Source organism: Stomoxys calcitrans, chromosome 5 (assembly GCF_963082655.1).
Source record: "Stomoxys calcitrans chromosome 5, idStoCalc2.1, whole genome shotgun sequence".
Taxonomy (NCBI): Eukaryota; Metazoa; Arthropoda; class Insecta; order Diptera; family Muscidae; genus Stomoxys; species Stomoxys calcitrans.
Window position 1 is genome coordinate 63,101,621 of NC_081556.1, and position 21,923 is coordinate 63,123,543.

Here is a 21,923-nt window from a genome sequence, read left to right on the forward strand (position 1 = left end):
TAAACGCTTGCATGTATCCTGCCTACATTGGTCTGCTTGCTTGTGGAATGAAAATAGAAAATGATCGAGTCTTTTAATACAGTTCTCAATGATTTTGGGCGGCGTTATGGATATGTAGAATGTGAAAGGAACTTCATTGAAGCGATGAAAAGCCCGTTTGAGCTGCCAAGCCATTTGGTCGGAATATTTAATGACATACCCCGCATAGTACCTAAGGGAGTATTTCTAAATAATTCTCAGCAAATGCTTCGGTCTAGAACTTTGTCAATGTTTTCACCGGGGATAAGTTCAAATTTCCGTAGTTCTGTGCCAGATCTCAGCAAAAGCGTGCCCAATACTCCCATACTTATTAAACAGCAATGTCCAAAGACTTCAAATGAACTACCAGTTGGAACATCTTCCATGCCTCGGCCAAGTTATAATACCACCACGAATGCGCCAACTAAATTGAATTATTCCAGAAATCCAAGTCTAAATTATAATATAATGCCTTCTGATGGAAATCAATTTATGGAAACGGAAGAAGATTTAGTTGAAATCAAAACATCGCCTATTTCAAATGTAACCCAAACTATTAAAGAAGAAGTCAATCCCGTTTTAACAACATTTGGAAATTCACATTTACAAACCAAAATTGATACTCGTGAATATTCCGATGACAGTGCATTTAATAGGTTTGACAGAAAATCTTTAGCTTCGGATAAAGATATAACAAATTTACGAGTGGATACTCGTCCACTTTTGCATCCGTCGTCGTCGTTTACGATTAAAAGACCATCAATTTTACCTGAAAGAAGTTCTTCCATGTCCGCATCTATTTCTCTTCACAACTTACCTGAAGGATTTTCGGCGCCTACATCCGATAGCAATGTGGCAGCAGAAAAGGCTGCAGCTCTACTAAATGATGTTGATCCCTTACTTCGCGCTACGTTGCGACGTTCTCAAACACACGAAGATGGAAAGCCGTACGAAGGATTCCTACTTCAAAGGGCACCAAGATTTACACTACCGCGAATTGTGCCGAAACCAACAAATAATCAAAACATTAAAGATGAAGATTCTATGGCGTAGTCTTTACCATTATACTAATTTTCCTATACATTTTCGTTATTGTGCTCCCTCACTCCAAATAATTTACAAGCAGCCATTATTTTAGCTTAATGCAGTAATGCAATAGTATTGACATTAGTAATATTCCCTGCAACTGGAGCCCCCAGATTTAGGTCGTGAATATGTTTCCAAAAATCGCGACTTAAATCGACATTCAAATTACTCATACGTTATAAACGCAGGTTATATTGCTTGAGTATAATAGTATTAACTTTTTACTAACATAATTGCTAACGTAACATTAACAAACCCTAACATTTTACATATATGAGCCAATTACTAAAACCAACATGCAGTTTTGTTATTGAGAAGAACCCATTTTTCAAGTTCAATGACCTTTTGTCTACATACCTGCGTTCATTATCTGTGTTTTCTAAACGCTTCGTAAACACGATCAGTTTGCGATCTATCATCGTTACATACATATATTCTTGTGGTCACAGTAGTCTTTGAGTTAAATAAACGAGAGAAACATTCCACAAAGTGACCCAAAATAATTTAAAATCTACAAAAATATACCAGTAGGGACAATCAGAAAATCTCCGAACTAAAACTAGTAAAAGCAAGAGCACAACAATGGCAAACCACCCTCTTTTTCGAGTATATCAGTATTATAAAATTCCTCCTCATTGCCGACACTGCTAAAGAAAAGGTCCCTTATCGTTGAACCAACAATTTTATTGGGATTTTGCATCTGTTCAGTTTGAATATCAGTTAGTTTTGAATATTAATAGCGTTTCCACATTTACTACCATTACAAATTATAGAAATTTCTATGGCAAAACGGCTAACATAGGAGGAGCTTAACCTAATATATATGTCATGTAAAACCCATTCCGTTGTCATATCAAAGAAAATTCGTCATGTTTTAGTTTGGCCAATTCTTTTAATAATACAATATCTGGTCGGCCCTGTGTATTTATACTCACACTCTAATGAATCCAGAATTTCGTCTGGCTGTCCAACGGTTGCAATCACGCTACTGCCTCCAAAAATTGAGATATTGAGCGAGATAAAAGCGCAATTATTCCCCGATAAAAAGGAGGTCCCTTATCAATGAGGTTAAACTTGAATCGGTCAGCACTCACTATTATGTGAGATGTTTGCCCCTGTTCCATAATGGAATGTTCTTGGGTAGATTTGCGTTATACTGGTCCCCCCTTTTTTGGACAGTGTATTATAACTTTGTGCATTTGTTTGCAATGCTTAGAAGCAAAAGAGCTAGACCCATTGATAAGCATACCGATCGGCTTTGAATCACTTCCTGATTTTATTTAGCTATGTCCGTCCGTCTGTTCTTGTATTCTTGTAATCATGTTACAGGTCGCATTTATTGTCCGATTGTCATGAAATTTTGCACAAATCTCTTTTTTGGCTATTGATTTTGAAAAAAATCGGTTTAGATGTAGATATAGCTCCCATATTATCTTTCATCCAATATGGCCTTTTATGTCTGTAGAAGCCTCAATTTGAGTCCGATCTTTACAAAATTTTGCAAGAGGTGCTTTGTCTTGTGCAAACGTCTTTGTATGTGTGCAAAATTTCATAAAAATCGGTTCAGATTTAGATATAGTTCCCATATATTGTATATCTTTTATTAGATATGGCCTTTTAAGGCTGTAGAAGCCACAATTTTGGTCCGATCTTAACAAAATTGGGCACGGGGTGTTTTATTTCAAATTTAGATATAGCATCCATATATATCTTTTATCCTATATGGAGTTTAAAGCCTGTACCAGCCACAATTTTGGTCTGATCTTTACCAAATATGGCATGGGGTGCTCTATATGACGTCTTCATATGTGTGCAAAATGTCATATAAATCGGTTCAGATTTAGATAAACGTTCCATATATATCTTTCATCCGATTTGACTTTTAAGGCTGTAGAAGCCACTATTTTAGTCCGATCTTAACAAGATGTAGTACTTACTTACTTTAATTGGCTATGACAGAATACTTGTTCCATTAGCCGAACGTAGAATAGCGTTTCAAGCGCTTCGATCTTCTGCGCTCATTCTCTGACACCAAGTTTCGAGGTGTCTCCCACAACTTGATCTTTCCATCGGGCTTTTGGACCTACCCAACGCAGCCGTTGTATTTTGATGCGTGTAACTATGCTATCGTCGTCATACAGCTCATGATTCATACGTCGCCTATATTCTCCATTTAGGAAGAATCTTTCTCTCAAGTACTCCAAGCACTGTCTCATCTGCTTTCACAAGTACCCATGCTCCAGAACCGTAGCACGGGTAGTATCAGTGTCTTGTATAGTGTTATCTTCGTCTGTCGAGAGGTGGTCTCATTTCTAAACTGCTTACTTAGTCCAAAGTAGCATCTGTTTGCCAGTATTATTTTTCGCTTAATTTCGAAACTGGTGTCATTTGTTCCGGTTACGGCGGTGCCGAGGTAGATAAAGTTACTGACTGTCTCAAAGTTGTGGTTCCCAACTTTCTCCATTTTCTTTACCTGCTCGGTTGTGCAAGTTTTTTTGGGAGTTGAAACCATCCATTTCGTCTTATCTCCATTTACTGCCAGATCCATTTTCACTGACTCTTTCGATTCTTTTAAAGGCTGCAATTACTACTTCCGATGACCGACGTATGATATCGATGTCGTCTGCATAGGCGAGTAGCATGTGTTCTCTTGTGATTAGTGTGCCATATCTATTCACATCTGCATATCGTTTAATCTTCTCCAGCATGATATTAAAGAGATCGCACGATAGGCTGTCTCCTTGTCTGAAACCTCGTTTGGTATTAAATGTTTCGGAGAGATTCTTTCCTATTCTTACTGAGGAGCGCGTATCAGCAAATGTCATCCTGCAGAGTCTTTATTTTGCAGGGATACCAAACTCTGACATGGCTTGAAACACCTTTGAACGTAAAGGAGTATCGAAGGTGGCTTTGTAGTCAACAAAGAGATGGTAGGTGTTGATTTGTCCTTCTCGGGTCTTTTCCAGGATTTGGCGCAGCGTGAATATCTGGTCTAGGGTGGATTTACCAGGTCTAAGCCGAATTGATAGGGCCCAATTATCTCATTGACTTTAATCTTTTTTCATTGGTTTTAATCTTTCACACAGTACGCTCGAGAGTATCTTGTATGCGATTGGGAGGAGACTTATTCCTCTGTAGTTGGCACATTCCGTCTTGTGTCCTTTCTTGTGTACGGGGCATAGTATGGTGAGGTTCCAATCATCGGGTATGCGTTCTTCTAGCCAGACTGCGCAGATAAGTTGATGCATACGCCTTATCAGCGTGTCGCCTCCTGTCTTAAATAGTTAAGCAGGTAACCCGTCGGCTCCTGCTGCCTTGTTGCTCTTTAGTCGGGTCACTGCTACTTGGACCTCATTCTGACTAGAAGGTAAACGTTCTATACCATCATCAGGGATTGGTTCTGCGGTATCCTCTTCGCCGCCAACGTCGGACACTAGCAGTTGGGTAAAACGTTCTTTGCATATCGTCAGCATGTTATCTGTGTCAGTTACCAGATTTCCTTCTTTGTCTCTGCAGGAGGATGTGCCTGCACCAAAGCCATCGGTTTGATGATTAATTCTTTGGTAGAATTTCCGGACTTCATTCTGACTCCTGTACATCTCAATTCGCTTACACTCACGTCTTTCCAGTTCCTTTTTGCTTTCTGCGGAATAGACGTTTCTCCCCTCTCCTTTTCTCCCGAGACCTCTCCTTCATCTGGCGCGTTGCTACTGATCGCAGGGTTGCTCTATATGCCGCATTCTTGGCTTCAGTAGCATCTCGCCACTCTTGGAGTGGGCAAAAGTTTGCCACTGCGCCATTATATCATCGGAACAAGGAGTGCTTTCATCAAGCAGTTGTGTCAGTCGAGTGGAGTATGCCGCTCTTATTTGTTGTGTTTGCAGCTTTTCAATGTCATACTTCCGTGCAGTGGCAGATCGTGCTTTCCTCGCCTTGTTCAAACGGGTGCGAACCTTTGCTGCAACAAGGTAATGATCCGAATTTATATTCGCTTCACGGATCGATCGTATATCTAACCCGCTGGATGAATGCCTTCCACCTATCACAACGTGATCAATTTGGTTTCTCATGTTTTGATCGGGTGACAGTCATTTGGCTTTGTGAATATCTTTATGTTGAAATCTGGTGCTACTAACTACCGCGGCAAAATCTATCTGCCTCAACCCATTACTGGACGTTATCTCGTGGAGGCTAAACTTTCCGACTGTTGGACCAAAAATGTCTTCCTTCCCTATCTTCGCATTAAAATCTCCCAGAATGATTTTAATATCATGGGCGGGGCAGCGGTCAAATTCTCTCTCTAGGCGCTCGTAGAAAATATCCTTGGTCTGCTCGTCTTCATTTTCCGTCGGGGCATGGGCACAAATAAGGTTGATGTTGAAGAATTTGGCTTTTATGCGGATTGTGGCCAGCCACTCATCCACCGGAGTAAAGCTGGAGACAAGGCGTTTCAGTCTCCGACTAACCACAAAACCACAGCCAAATTCATGCCTCGTATTATGGCAGCTATAGTATAGTTCGTCACCGTTTGATGTTGTAGTGACGCCATTCCCAGTCCATCGCACTTCCTGTAAGGCGGTAATATCTGCCTTGTACTTCTCTAATACATCCGCCAGCGCGTATACTGCACCTTCTCTATAAAGAATGCGGACATTCCAGGTGCAGATCCGCAAATCGTGGTCCTTTTTTTCGTTTGCTTAGGTCGTCAACGTTGGGGGTTCCGTTTTTACTATTCCTTTGTTTCTCATAGTTTTCCGGGGCGGGTTACTGATCCAGCGCCCCAACCGTATGGGTTTTATGTTATTGCACATGTATCCCTCGCTATGGCGAGCCGCTTGATCCAAGATCCGACGCTCGCCTCCAGCCGCCCCTAACGTGGAAACAGACGCTGATGTTGGCCATTAATTATTTGATGGCGCTATTAACTCGCCTTGTCATCTCGAGTATCATTGGCACTCAGTATTTAATTAAGAGCCAGTGCCACCCGACTCCTCACTGAGACTCTTCAGCCTTTCCTTACTGGTTTGATATTGTAACTACGGATATGGTCGCCCTGGTATCCAAGTTAGTAGCGTGCTCGGATTACCAAAAGTCTAAGTGAGTCTGTTTATAAAATAGACTACCACACCTACAAACCTAACTATGGAGTTGTGATTTATTGTAAAATAAGATGATAAATATGTGTCTATGGTGTTGACTATCCAAAGTTCTTCCTAACCTTTTCACAAAACTGGGCCTTCAAATCAAAATCAATTTTGTGCCAATCGTAAATCTAGATCAACGTAATCGATCAAATACATAATGGCATCGTTATCTGATATTTGGAAAATTTCCCAAATATATTTTAAACATGCGTTCTAAGAACCCCATCATAAATGGATCGCATACATTTTCAGGAAACAACAGGTTTTTCAGTAGTCATACTGCTTTCTAAAATTGCATTCTGCTACAGCAGCAGAACTATAGCTGAAATTTGTGACTTGAGCAAGTAAAGGATAGAATTCCTTATTGCGAATTAGATGGCGCTGCTGATTCCAACCTAATCCGCTTCTGCGGGTTCATGTGTGACGACTGAGCGCATGCCTGTGTATGTAGAACCCGTAACTGCGGGCTTACCGATATCTTATTCGGCTACCGATTACAGAAATATTCGATCTGAATCTATTGGGTTGCCCAAAAAGTGGCTTGTGGTCTATTTATTCGTCTTCTACCTATTCCTATGGGCGAATCTGCGTTATTTTAAGTAATATATACTTTTATTCGGGGTTTCCAGCTGCCATTAGCTGTTGTAAATAAATAAATAGTATCAAAAATAACTACGGGCAGTCAGCAGACAGTATTTGGTATTATCGGCAGACTTTTCTGTGAGTGTAACAGTTGTTAAAAATTAACATTTGCGGCTTTGAAATTTGCTATATATCAGTTCTAATCCGCTGACACGAGAACGGAACGTAAAATATTGCCCTAACGGTTATGTTCAGTAGTCACTTTCAAACGTATTCTTAAGACAACCGAACAATTATGGGTGAGAGTCTTGGGACCTGTCGCACCAAGCCACCCAATTGAGAGCAAGGCACCTTTTATACTTCCAGCACTCAAGAAAATTTTTATTTACCAAATCTAAAATCTACCAAATTTTCTATAAACAAAAAATGCTACTGCATTTTTTCTTTTTATACTTTTGAACTATGGCTGCGGTGTCGGAGTCGAGCAATTTTCCCTGGAGTCGGAGTCGAAAAAATAACCTTGACTTCGACACCAGACAAAATAGAAAAAATGTTTCAACAAAAAAAAAATTGTTATATAAAAAAAATCATTAAAATTTAGTCCTTAAAAAAAGTGTTTGAATTCTTGTCTTAAAGAAAAAAAATTCAAAACTTTGTCTTTAAATTTTGTCATTGAAATTATAGCTCTAGAAAAATTTAGTTGAAATATTGTCTTTAGAAACAATTGAAAAAATCCTTTAAATTTTATCTTTAGAAAAAATTTCATTGGAATTTTGTCTTTGCAGAAAATTTGATCAAAATTTTTTTCAATGGAGGAAATTTGATCGAAATTTCGTCTTTAGAAAAAATTTTATTGGATTTTAGTCTTTAAAAAAATATTATAGAAAATTTCATCGAATTAGTCTTAAGAAATAACCTTATTGAAAGTTTCATTTAGAAAAACTTTGGAAAAGTATCATTAAAATGTTGTCTTTAATAATAACTTTCTTTGAAATTTTACCTTTAAAAATGTCCTTAAATTTTTTTTAAATTTTGTCTTTAAAAAACATTTGATAGAAAAATTCTACATAAAAATTGCATTTACATGTTGTCTTTAGAAAACACTTCATTGAAATTGTGCATGTGTTTGCAAAAAATTTCATTAAAATTTTATGTTTGAAAAAAATGTCTCTGAATTTTGTATCACAGGACAAAAATTGTTTGATTATATTAGTGAAATTTTCACTTTTTAGGTTTTCCATATTTATCCTGCAATGGATATTTAGGAATATTGAAAACTTGCACATGTTTTTTGAATAAGCTCAGTTTTCGGACAGTATGAAAGCCCAATTCAGGAAAAATTTGCTCCACTAATCACTTGAGAAAAACGTACGTGGTACGAAACAATTTTTAAGTACATTTTTTTGATTATATTTTTGTATAAATTAAAATTAATGTACCAAAAAAATTCGTTGTCATTCGTTCCGACGGGATCGTGATTTCGTCTAGCTAAAATTGGAAAAAAGGCCGTAGTCTACTCCTTGATACCTTTCATTTGGTACCCATATTGCCTAGGGCTAAAGGGGGTTCAAAATTCTCAAGGTCTCGTAGGTCCTTCCCAGGTCCAATTTTTATATTTTGTTTTTACATATTCTTAATCTATTTGCTCATACCTTCCATTTGATACCCATAATGCCTTGGTTGGGTATCACGACACTTTAGTGGTGTGTATAAAATAGAGCATTTTTAAGTGCCCGGCGTGGATTCCGGAGTCGGAGTCGAGTCAAAATTGGTCGCCGCAGCCCTATTTTGAACACATCGAATTATTAATTTACAACTTCAATGCATACATGCTAGATCGTCTTAAAACTTGTGTCAGTCAGTCTGTTGAAACCAGGCTACAACCATTAAAAATAATAGCCATAGTCAGGTGAAGATCTCCCCATATACACCAATCTCCGGAAAGACTTTCTAGGCCTTTAAAATCATATATTTGCACCGATTTCACCGAAATTTGCAATAGTGAATTGTATTAAATTCGTCGACAACCGTGCCGAGTTTGACCATAAACCCCCATCTCTCGAAACCATAAAATGGGAATTAAGCAACTGATTTCGCTCAAATTTGGAACAGTGAGTTGCATTGTAGCCCTCAACAACCGAGTCTGCGCCAGATCGGAACTTACTTTAATATAACTGCCATACCGACCAATCTTTCGATTTAGGGAATTTATAGCATAATAGACGCATTTTGAGTTATCCCCGATGATGTCTGCCAGGCCTTCCCTCAAAGCAGTAAACCAAACCTAAGTCAAAAACGAATTTGTATTAAAAAAAATTAATGGGAGCTTAAATTCGACCTGGCCGAATCTCAATTCCATGGAAGCAGGTTGTACGTGCCGGATTGACCCGATGGAGTCTTTTATCGGCAAGGGCTGTCGCCTAAACCTGGTCGAATATTATTATAAACCTCAGCCAAGTTAGGTTAGGTTGAAAAATGGGTGCGGATATTAATCCGCCCCATGCCACTATGGACACACAACTATGCCAGTAATCGGTTAGTTGTGCGCTCTAAATACTAAAAAGTAACATCGAAAAAGAAAATCTAAGTTGGGAATTCCTTGCTAATTACAAAATTTTTAACAGCTTTCCATACCACTTCCATAAGTTGAGTTATGTCTGGTATTGTGTCGCCACAATTTTGCTAGCCGCGAAAGCCGGGCAATTCTCAAATGTCTTATCATCCTCCCTGCATGACCTACACACATATATTTCCATAGGCAGATTAGGCGAGTTGTTATATAAAGTTAGATTATAGTGGCAGTCAGAATTGGCACACTTAGACAATATTTATCCGTCGTAATATCACAGCAGCGACAGACCAAAGCCGCTCGTGGGAATCGAACCCACGACCCCTTGCACTGGTTGTTGTTATTGTTGTATCAGTGTGTTGTGTTTTATATTTTGTCTGCTTGGTTGTGTTGTATATCCAAATGCAGAAACACTGCGTCTAAGGTGGGGTGCGTCAAGAGAAATTTGGGTCAGAGACGAGTGTGTCTGGCTGGGCAGGTGACGTGTGTCGTGTGATCCCACGTCGCAATTGGGACCCACATCCTGTACGTTAGCATCTATGTATGGGCTGTAGGATTTGAGGCGGTCAAGTCTCAGAATAATAGTAGGGTTCTAGAACTATGACAAAAATAGAGATGGATCTTGGGCTATAATTTCGTATTAAAGATATTTAATATTACAGTCAGGATTCACTAAAAGAAGGTTAAGTCACTTGCGAGAATATAAATTTGATAGGGCTATTGTGAATGTTAATAAATGTCAGTAAACATTTATTTATTTTTATTTTGTATATTTTGTTAATTCAATTTGAGTGTGAACAATAGTAAGTTTGACAACCTTAATGACGAAAATTAAAAAAAAAAATATGTGTGTCGGCTGATCGCTTGGTTTAACCTTGTTAAATTGATCCTGGGCCTAATCTTGTTAAGTGAATCGTCTATGACAGTATATATGTATTGGGTAAAGTACAGCTAATAGACAGTGTTGCCGAGTGCGGTTAATGGGGTATTTGTATCATAGAGGCGTTTTCGTAATAAATACGACACAAATGTAACACATCAAGGTACGGCCCTTGAAGCCATCACATCTAATATCGTTGAAAAGTCTTCTAACCAAAAAGGGAACGTGTCCCATAGTGGTTGGTGTGTGTTGTGATCTCTGGCTTTTCTTTTCCATTTGCATATATATACATATATCTATATATATATGTGTATATAGTTTCCTACAATACAATTGCTTGCATGGAATAGGACGGTTCATGACGCTAGCAAAAGCTATTTCAATAAAATCCGAATCGATCAATTAATGTTGAATCCTTAAGCTTGATTGGAGTTAGGGAACATAATTTAAATGCATGTCACATCGCCCATTACAAAAATATGTACTCGTTGTTTCATATTAAAACAAGCCAACACTGATTTATAACTTCCAACTGCCCTTGGAGAAACAAAAAGGTTAGTCTAATTTATTCAAAGGATTTTAATGTTTGTGGAAAGTTGTTTACTCGATGTTTTATATCATATACACACAAATTTCTTTATTTTCGTTTATTGAAATGTATGTTTGGTGCAAGTTTGAAAGCGCGAATTCATATCTATGTGTAAATACAATAGAAATGTTATATCATATTATGGTTGAAAAGTGTGAAACTGAAGATTTTCAGTTACAATTAGTAACAATTTAGTAACAATCGAAATGCTTTTTTCTTTCTATATTTTGTAATCCGCGTGATATAGCGCCTGGAGGAAACATTTTCAAAGCAAATGGAAGATATGGAGTCTTTATATGGGGGAGCCGCCATTGTGTCTGTACATGCGGATGCGTTGCAACGGGATCATTTCACAGGTTCCACACGCAGCAGTCTATCGTCGTTTTCCGAAGGTTAAGGTCTGCAAATCTAGTGGGAACTAATTTGATTTCCCAAATTACTTATGTCGATCACAACTGATTACATAAATCGATCACAACTGATAAATGACATATCTACAAACGTTATAAAAGTAGTCTGTCGAACAGAAATAATGTTATCTATTGATTTATATATATATATATATATATATATATATATATATATATATATATATATATATATATATATATATATATATATATATATATATATATATATATATATATATATATATATATATATATATATATATATATATATATATATATATATACATATATATTATAGAATTAATTATGTACACACAATTTATTGATATGCTATAATTACAAACATTTTTGTGTTTATGATGTATGTATGTGCATTTGTGTAACGCAATCTATTATATATATTCTATTATATATACATACCACTTCTATTTATATAAAAAAATAATGCAAAATACAAGTGTAGACATTATTATTGTAAATAATATATAGTTATTAAAATAAACAACTGAAACAAGTGACACCTGTCTTTTTACTAGCATTTTTTTTGTTGCTGTTGTTGTTGTTGTTTTATACACATATTCATGTGGAGGTGGCGAACCTCGTTAAGCTCCTATAGGTAAGTAAGCTCGTTCGGGTCCAAAGGACCGATCGCCACGGGAACATATACGCAAGCATCATTGGCACTCAGTATTTGTGCAAGAGCCGGTAGAGTATCAGCTGATCGAAATCCACTCGTGAGCTCTGGAGCAATCGAAAAGAATTGTTACTTGATATAAATAGTTAAAATAAAAGTAAAAATTTAAGTTTTTGAAATAAATAAGTACATACTTTTTCATAGTTAAAAATAATTTATGCAAAATAAATGGGCTACAAAAGGATGAAATGACTCAATTCATGGTCATCCCAATTTGGCAAAGAAAAAATCCAAATTGTAGCCAAGGGAAGGCAACGTCAAAAGAACAAATGATGCCATATCTTGGAGAAATTTAAGAAACGGCCAATTGCAATTTGGTAGTACCGTGGAGGACATGAGCCCTTTGAAGTTTAGCTCAAATCACTCGAAGTAAAAGCAATTTTTTATCGTTAAAACGTGTTGGTCACGGTTTTGGAGCCGTGGGCAAGCAAATATTTTGATCGCAGACAATGGACATACCAACAAGACTCGGCACCGTGCTTTAGCACGTGTAAACTAATAATGGCTAAAAAAATCATGTTCTGTACTTCATTTGGTCCACAGAGTGGCTGTCCAATTCGCCACATGCCAATCCGCCGGACTCTTTTATTAAGGCCACCTTTGAGAGCAAGGTAACAAAAAATGCCCGTAACGATGCGCTGAAGAAATACATTGTACTGGAATAGACCAACATACCGACAGATTACTACACTTTGATCTTAGCCATAAGGCCGAGATCAAAGGAGGCCACCGTAGCGCAGAGGTTAGCATGTTCGGCTATGACGCTGAACGCCTGGGTTCGAATCCTGGCGAGACCATCAGAAAAAATTTTTCAGCGGCAAAATTTGCATTAGCATTACAGGCAGATTACATTCGTGATGCTTGCAATTCGTTTTTTTAACGACTCAGAACAAATGATTATGGAAAAGGTGGTCATATCCCACAAAAGCGAATGGATTCAAAAATATTTCCACATATTTTCGTACTTTGAATAAACAAAAAATATTTTCACACAAAAAAAATGTGGTCCTTTGCCAGCTGCACGGTAAATCTCAACATTCATTTGTTGTTAATAATATAAATGTTTTATGTCTAGATTATGTAAGTAGGTTTTATTCGATAGTGACATTGGAACACTTTTATCTATCATTTCTCTGCGAATACGCACACAGTTATTGTCCTCTTCAGAATCAGAGGACGACAAACACAACAAAAGCAATGTAACATGCTTTTTTATTTATAAATTCACGCTTGTTTCCAAAAATTTCAATAAATTCGTATTTTTACAAAAGCCGGTTAGATGTTGTCATTTGTGTTGCCCTGTTTTGCCACAAACATATGTTCAAATCAACTCTGATGCAAAAAAACAATTGGTAGCCATCTGAAAAATTTCGAGACGACAGCTTTCGATTGCGATAATACATCCACTTGATACGTGACGAAATCTCATTCGATACAAAAGCGTACTCGCTCACGTATGCGGTAATTCGGCCCCTGCCTTAAGGCCTCTGGGCGATGAGATGATGATTTGGATGGTCTCTGCGATAACAGAGGGGTAGGATCTTTGTCTCCTGGTCTACGTGAGAACTGAGCAGACAGCCCTCCATAGTTGGAAGGGCGGCATTCTGGGGCCGAATTACCGAATACGTGGATTTAAATCGTTCGAAATCTCTCTATTCTGAATTATGTATCTCTTTATTGAACGGTAATATTTGAAATTTTGGAACGCGGTTGTTAAAATAGGTCATTATTTCAAAATACTTTGACATAAAAATGTGTATACAAGTGTAAAATACATGATAACATTTCATTCGATACGAAAGCGCACTCGATCACGTATGCGGTGATTCGGCCCCTATATATGATTCCACTGCGTGTCACAAAGCTGACGGCACCACACTGGCGCTGCATAACCTACCACAGACCGGCCAATTGATTTGTACGTTGTCAACAAGGTTTCTTTGTCACCAAGTGTTGTCGGCAAGTGATTTGAGGACCTTGTTTCTACTTTTAACTTTATCGCAAATTGTTAGAGCTGTCAAATGTGACATCAAGTATTTTGGGACAATTGATGGTCGGAATTGTCACTCCGTCGATCATCACTTTCAGCTCCCTACGCACCTTATGCGTGTATGCAGTGAACAATGTGGCGTATGCCATGGAGAATTGCATGAAACGTGATGAGCATTAAAGTCTCCTAGAACTAGAGGGTTATGGCCAGACAGTAGCCTACTTATGTCGGGCTTGTAAGCTTTGCCATTAACTGGATCAAAACTACCAACCAGCGGTACGTAGACGTTGTATAGTTCTATCTCGGCAGTACCGGACTTGACTGCTATCTCTGAATCATGAAGGCCATCGATTCCCCTTAAGCGATTCTTACGTAGCACATTGTATCCGTGACAACTGTGTTGGTCAGTTTTGTTTCCCGGATCGCTGCAACCAATATGTTCTTCCGACTCGTGAAAACCACTATCTCGTCGATCTTGCAATTCAATTACAAAAAAAAACTTCCAGGCACTGGCCTGACATCATTGGGACTAGGATGCAACAACAATCTAAGCGGAATTTCGAAGTTCTGGCCATACCCGTTCGCCCTATGGAAAGTTCACCTATATCGTACCTTTTTTGGTACTTTTTAGTAAAGTTAAAAATTGTTTAACTCTTGAGCGTTACTTTTGTGGGATTTGTTTGCAGAATTGCATTTTTCAACGCAACGCTTAAAAACAAAACTCAACGCGCCCATTCTGTTTTGGCCTTTAGTTTTTCGAGACGCGCTTTAATTTGGGCCCAAGAACTTAATTCTAGCCCTATCCCTTCGCCCTGGACAAATAGTACCCATTTTCGTACTAATACCCACCTTAACGTACGAATATCTCGCGCCTGCGACCAACACCAACATTCGTGCAAATTTCATAATTCTAGCTTTAGTCGTTTGGGCTGGGTAGTGATCATTCAGTCAATATAGAGATTATAAAGGGTGATTTTTTAGCTATTATCTTTTTGGCAACACTGGTTTAAACAGCTCACGCACGTTTCGTGTTTCGTTTCACTGTCAAACATCTTCAGTTTAGTCTATAATTTAACCATGCATCGTCTTGCTAACGAACAACGCTTGCAAATTATTTTATTTCATTATCAAAACGTGTGCTCTGTTAAGAAAGTTGATGCGAATCGTAACTTAAATGTGAATGGTGAGCGCTATCGTGCGATGATATCCAACTTTTTTTTTGCCCAAAATGCAAGAGCTTGACATGCATGACATGTGGTTTCAACAAGACGGTGCCACATTGCTACACAGCACTCGTAACAATGGACATATTGAGAGGCGAGTTCGGTGAACATTTTATTTCACGTTCACGACAAACCCGCTTCAATTGACGCATTAGAAGACAACATTTATTCGTAAGATACTGGCTAAAATGTTAGGAAGAGCATGCCAAAATCTCAAAAAAGAGCTTCTACAATGGTCAAAAATGTACGTTAATATGTAGGGAATGGGTTAGCTATTGTTTAGAAGTTCAAAAAGTGGTAACTGTTTCCCGCAAGGCTAAAAATTTTTAATATAAAACCAACAAAATGTAATTGCTCATATCAGAAAACTTGTTTCTCTGGATTAAAGACTAACGGCCGTATTCACAAAACATAAGGAAGTCTTAGAATAGGTTTATTCTTCTATAGGGTGGAATAAAGGAAATCTGTGAAATAATCCTATTTCAAATCTTCATTAAGTTTTGTAATTGTAATTGTAAATATTTTCAAGCCTTCATAAGTTCTTCTGGGCTTTCATTCTTATAGATTTTTTGTGGCTTAACGTAAACCACTCACTCATCGAATTCGCACTCTTCCCTCATATACACTGAAAAAATTGGCCCAAAATTTAAGATTTTTCCTTATTTGACGGATTTTAGCAATGAAAACGAGCCAAAGAACCAAAACTTTAAAATAAAGATGCTATCTATAAACTTAATTTCCTATTTACGAATTGACATGATCAACCGTTTCTAACTTTCAACGATATTTTGACCTTCATTTTCGATTTTTGTCTTTAATAACAAGACGCAAAATTAAGGACTTATTTACCTGCCATTTAAAATAAAAATCCTAGGTATGAAGGAAAATATTTTTCACCATAGAGTGAACAAGTTGGAAAATTGATCATCTTTAAATTAAGTCTGCTTATCTTTGACTCGAACCTTTAAAATTAACTTAAAAATTGTTTCAGCGTAACTTTCATTTACGCTCCATATTGCTATTATGAATTATGAATTTTATGAAGATGTGGGCGCAAAGATGCTTTGACTTTTTATGGCCAATGTCAGTTCGTACTCTATTCCTAAAACACTTTTATTTGATACCCAGATAGGCGGCCTTCGAGATACTTGGGTCAAAATTTGGATATTAAATTCCTACACTGCTCCCAAATATCTCTCTCTTTCTTCGTTTAAGGTCTTTCTGTATCTAGAATCCATATTTTTATGTTTGATTCGTACTATGCATCTAAAACCATTGCAATTGACTGCTAACCCCCGGGTACTTGACGCCAGTTGTCCATGTTAGGTTCGCTACATCTTCCATTTGAGACACCATACTACATACTCTTCGAGTATGTTAGTGGAAAGGCGACTACCAACAAATACCGTTTTTTCATCACAGAATCATTCTTCACTGCGAACATTTGAAGCAAAAATATTACGTCGTTGTTGAGACTATATGGACATACAAACGAACATAAATTGTTTTTATACCCTACACCACTACTGTGGTACAGGGTATTATAACTTCATGCATTTGTTTGTAACACCCAAAAGCAAGAGAGATAGACCCATTGATAAGCATACCGATCGACTCAGAATCACTTTCTGATTCGATTTAGCTATGTCCGTCTGTCTGTCCATGTTAATTTCTGTACAATTTACAGGTAGCAATTTTCATCCGATCGTCTTCAAATTTGGAATGGGCATTTTTTTCGGCCTAGAGACGAAGCCTAATGAAATTGGAAAAAATCGGTTCAGATTTAGATATAGCTCCCATATTTATGTACGTCCGATTTGCAGTAATACAGCAATAAAATGGTCATTTGCTAACCGATTCTCTCGAAATTTGGCAGGAATTTCGATATTGTTGGTAAATTTCATAGAAATCGGTTCAGATTTGGATATCACTCCCATATATATAAGTTTGTCCGATTTTCAGTAATACAGCAATAAAATGGTCATTTGTTAACCGATTCTCTGGAAATTTGGCAGGAAGGATTTTCTTAGACTCTCGATGTTACTAGATATCATAGAAATCTGCTCAGGTTTAGATATAGCTGTCATATATTATATATATCGCCCGATTTTCACTCCTAGACCCACTGTAAGCGCATTTATTGGCCAATCTTCCCAAAACTTTGTACAACGCTTTCCTCGATGACTTCCTCAATATCCATAAAGTTTGGTCGAAGTCGGTTTAGATTTAGATATAGCTCCCATATATATGTTCGTCAGATTTTGGGTAATTTGCTGTCATTTGTCAACCGTAGATATTGCATTTTGAACATATGTGCTTTGCTCGAAATTTGATACAGGAATTTTCTTAATCTATCTGGATACATCCGCCGAGGTTCATCAAAATTGGTTCAGAATTAGATGAAGCCCCCTTTTGTTTTTATAGGGTAGGTGTAGGGTATTATAAAGTCGGCACCGCCCGAATTTTGCCTTTCCTTATTGGTTTTTACATAGTAAAGATATGAGCACTTTATATAATGCAAAATACAGCATCCTCCGGCTATTTTTTTTATACCCTCTACCATAGGATGGGTGTATACTAATTTCGTCATTCTGTTCGTAACACCTCGAAATATGTATCTAAGGCCCCATAAAGTATATCGGTTCATGTTTTGATATAGCTGTCATATAAACCGATCTGGGATCTTGACTTCTTGAGCCTCTCTAGGGCGCAATTCGCGCAAAAATTTGTCAAAATTTTTTTTTTGGAAATATTTAACATATATATTGGGTTGCCCAAAAAAGTAATAGCGGATTTTTTAAAAGAAAGTAAATGCATTTTTAATAAAACTTAGAATGAACTTTAATCAAATATACTTTTTTTACACTTTTTTCTAAAGCAAGCTAAAAGTAACAGCTGATAACTGACAGAAGAAAGAATGCAATTACAGAGTCACAAGCTGTGAAAAAATTTGTCAACGCCGATTATATGAAAAATCCGCAATTACTTTTTGGGCAACCCAATAGTTGCTTTATTTTTTCAATTTGTTTGCGTAACATTCTATGGAAATAAAAGTCATTTAAAACCAATTGGCCGACACAAACAATAATCCGCTGAAATCATAAAACTTGTTTGGGAGCAAATTGAAATGAGCTCAAAAGAAAAAATTTCATCATAATACTGAAGCTGATTCGTTTAAACTATCTCTATTAAACTAAGATATTTGCAAAGACAACAATATTTTGAAGGCTTTCAAAGATTAGGATCGGCCTGTAAATAATGTGTTGGCAATCAGTACAAAATTCAGCTCTGACTTTAATCAAATGTCACCGCCGATGGGCCGGTTCCTGCACCCAGTAGCGACCACAACTGATATCCAATTGTAGGACTAAGTGTTTGGGGGACCACCCCAATCCCCAAAACACCCCTAAGTCGGACATATTTACCTACCATGGCAATATGGGACTCAAATGAAATTTATTCAGATATCCAAATGTGGGACCAAGTTTCTGGGCATCCACCACTTCCCCAAAACACCCCCAAAGAGGACAAATTTACGACCATACCAATTTGGGGGCTCAAATGAAAGGTCTTTGGAAGTAAAGCAAGAATCTGATATGAATATTCAGAAAAGTGTCTATGGGGCCACCCCACCCCCATAATACCACCCAATTAGGAAGTATTGGTTGACCATTGCAATTTGAGACTCAAATAAGAGGTTTTTTTTTTTTAGAGTAGAACACGAATCTGATATATATTTTCAAAGCCAAGTCACTGAGTGGCCGACCCATCCTCCAAAACACCCCCCAAACCGAACATGTTTGCCGACTATGGAAAACTGGGGCTCCTCGCAATATGGGGGTAAAATAAAAGGTATTTGGGAGTAGACCATGAATCTGATATCAACATTCGGGACCAACTGTAACATAACAACCCCCAAATAGGACGTATTTTCTCACCACGACAATTTGGGTCTTAAAGAGAGTGGTGCTCGCTATTGATAGTTTTTGGGGCCCATACCTCTTACATGAAAGGTATTTGAGATTAGAAAGCGAATTTGATATCCAATTTTTAGACCAATGGCAATGTGGGGTTCAAATAAATGATATTTGAGAGTATTTGACGATGCTGTTAATGTTAAGGGCTAAGAGCTTCTGCGTGTCAAATGACAGGTATTGGGGAGTAGAGCGCAGAATTTATACCCACTTTCGGGATCAAATTTCTGGAGGTCTACCTCTTTCCCATATGGGGCTCAAATAAAGGTATTTGGGAGTAGAATACGAATCATATATTCAAATGTGTGACCATGTATTTGGGGCACCGCCCCTTCCTCAAAGAGTACAAATTTACCGACCATGGTAATATGGGGCTTAAATGAAAGGTATTTGAGATTGGAAAACTAATTTCATAACCAATTGTTGGAGCCCCTTTGGGGCTCCAACATAAACAGTAAGTAAACAAGTAAAACAGTCTATAGCTGTATCGGGCTATAGACCGATTCAGACCATAATAAACACGTATGTTGGTGGTCATGAGAGGATCCGTCGTACAAAATTTCAGGCAAATCGGATGATAATTGCGACCTCTAGAGGCTCAAGAAGTCAAGATCCCTGAATGATTTATATGGCAGCTATATCAGATTATGAACCGATTTGAACCTTATTTGACACAGTTGTTGAAAGTAAGAATAAAATACGTCATGCAAAATTTCAGCCAAATCGGATTGCGACCTCTAGAAGCTCAAGAAGTCAAGTCCCCAGATCTGTTTATAAGACAGCTATATCAGCTGTTCATAATATCAGCTATATTATGAACTGATTCGAAACATACTTGGGACAGTTGTTGGATATCATAACAAAATATTTCGTGCAAAAATTCATTCAAATCGGATAAGAATTGCGCCCTCTAGAGGCTCAAGAAATCAAGACCAAAGATCGGTTTATATGGCAGCAATATCAAAACATGGACCGATTTGAACCATACTTACACAGTTGTTGGATATCATAACAGAACACGTCGTGCAAATTTCATTCCAATCGGATAAGAATTGCGCACTCTAGAGGCTCAAGAAGTCAAGACCCAAAATCGGTTAAGTTATGGACCGATTTGAACCATACTTGGCACAGTTGTGGGACATCATAACAAAACAGGTCGTGCAAAATTTCATTCCAATCGAATAAGAATTGCGCACTCTAGAGGCTCAAGAAGTCAAGACCCAAGATCGGTTTATATGGCAGCTATATCAAAACATGGACCGATGTGGCTCATTTACAATACCAACCGACCTACACTAATAAGAAGTATTTGTGGAAAATTTCAAGAGGCTAGCTTTACACCTTCGGAAGTTAGCGTGCTTTCGACAGACAGACAGACGGACGGACAGACAGACGGACGGACAGACAGACGGACGGACAGACAGACGGACGGACATGGCTAGATCGACATAAAATGTCGCGACGATCAAGAATATATATACTTTATGGGGTCTCAGACGAATATTTCGAGTAGTTACAAACAGAATGACGAAATTAGTATACCCCCCATCCTATGGTGGAGGGTAAAAAATATTATGAGTGCTATATGGAAAAGTTCAAAACTCAGGTGTTTACTAAATGATTCAAGAAAATTCAATTCTAGTTAATTGAAACGAAAACAGAAGCATATAAAATTAGGAAAAATAATTTAGTTTTGTTATTTAGATATTAGGGGGTACATTTGCGAAAATCTAAAAAAAGCTTGCGGAAGTATGGAACAATTTTTTGTTTTTCAATTTTAAACACTTCTACACGCTTATTCTAAAATATCTCTTATGTACCCTTTAATCCATGCATAGTATTTATAATTTTAGTACTTTAATGACTAAAATGTTGCATCAACTAAAAATCGCCGACCATCATGTTAACCTTTTTCAGTTATTTGGGCGTGATAACATAACATGTATTATAAATGAATTAAAGTGAATTGAATTCAAAATTGGGTGTAATTTTTCTTTTCTATTGGACATTATTCAATTTTTTATTTGGGCGTTATTTCCAAAAATGTTGGGTTTATTTCATTTATGTTGGAAATTATACAAATAATTCAAAACGGTCGCAACTTCCAATGGGCCTTATGACCGCTTTATGAGCGGTCTAAAGGACCTATTTAATTTTGGGCTTTATGACCAAATTTGATTTTTGGCCTTACGAGCGTTGCGCGTTTGACAGGTCGCCATAGAAACATTTGATTGCGCTATTTTTTTTTTTTGATTACATGGTGAAATGCTGCATTAATATAGTCACACTTCACATTCGATAAATCCAAATACATTCATTCTGTTGGTCTTCTTCTAAAGGGTGATTCTTTAGCAATTATCTTTTTGGCAACACTGGTTTAAACAGCTCACGCTGTTTACATGATGAAATGCTGCATTAATATAGTCACACTTCACCTTCGATAAATCCAAAAACATTCATTCTGTGGGCCTTCTACTAAAGGGTGATTCTTTAGCTATAATATTTTTTGGCAATACTAGTTTAAACAGCTCACGCACGTTTCATGTTTTCTTTCACTGTCAAACATCTTCAGTTTGGTCCATAATTTACCATGTCTTGCAAACGAACAACGTTTGCAACAATGCGCTTTTTCCATTAAGCAACGAAGCTTATTTTTGGCTCAATGGGTGCCTAAATAAGCAGAATTGTCGATTTTGGTGTGAAGATCAGGCAAAAGCATTGCAAGAGCTTCCAATACATCCAGAAAAAGTCACAGTCTGGTGCG

The 21,923-nt window shown here is 37.5% G+C and overlaps 1 protein-coding gene across 3 annotated transcripts in view; it reads left to right on the forward strand.

Moving 5' to 3' along the window:
* LOC106093476 (serine/threonine-protein kinase 10) overlaps positions 1-11,427 on the forward strand; it is a 44,676-nt gene extending 33,249 nt beyond the window's left edge. For 2 of the 3 annotated variants that reach the window (XM_013260531.2, XM_013260530.2), the window contains exons 11-12: positions 58-10,833; positions 11,116-11,202. In XM_013260531.2, the coding sequence (XP_013115985.2) occupies positions 58-1,071 (1,014 nt within the window). In that variant the 3' untranslated portion in view covers positions 1,072-10,833; positions 11,116-11,202. Of the gene's footprint in view, positions 1-57; positions 10,834-11,115 lie in introns of all 3 variants that reach the window. The other variant, XM_013260532.2, reaches the window with a different exon arrangement.
* The last annotated feature ends 10,496 nt before the right edge of the window (positions 11,428-21,923 follow it).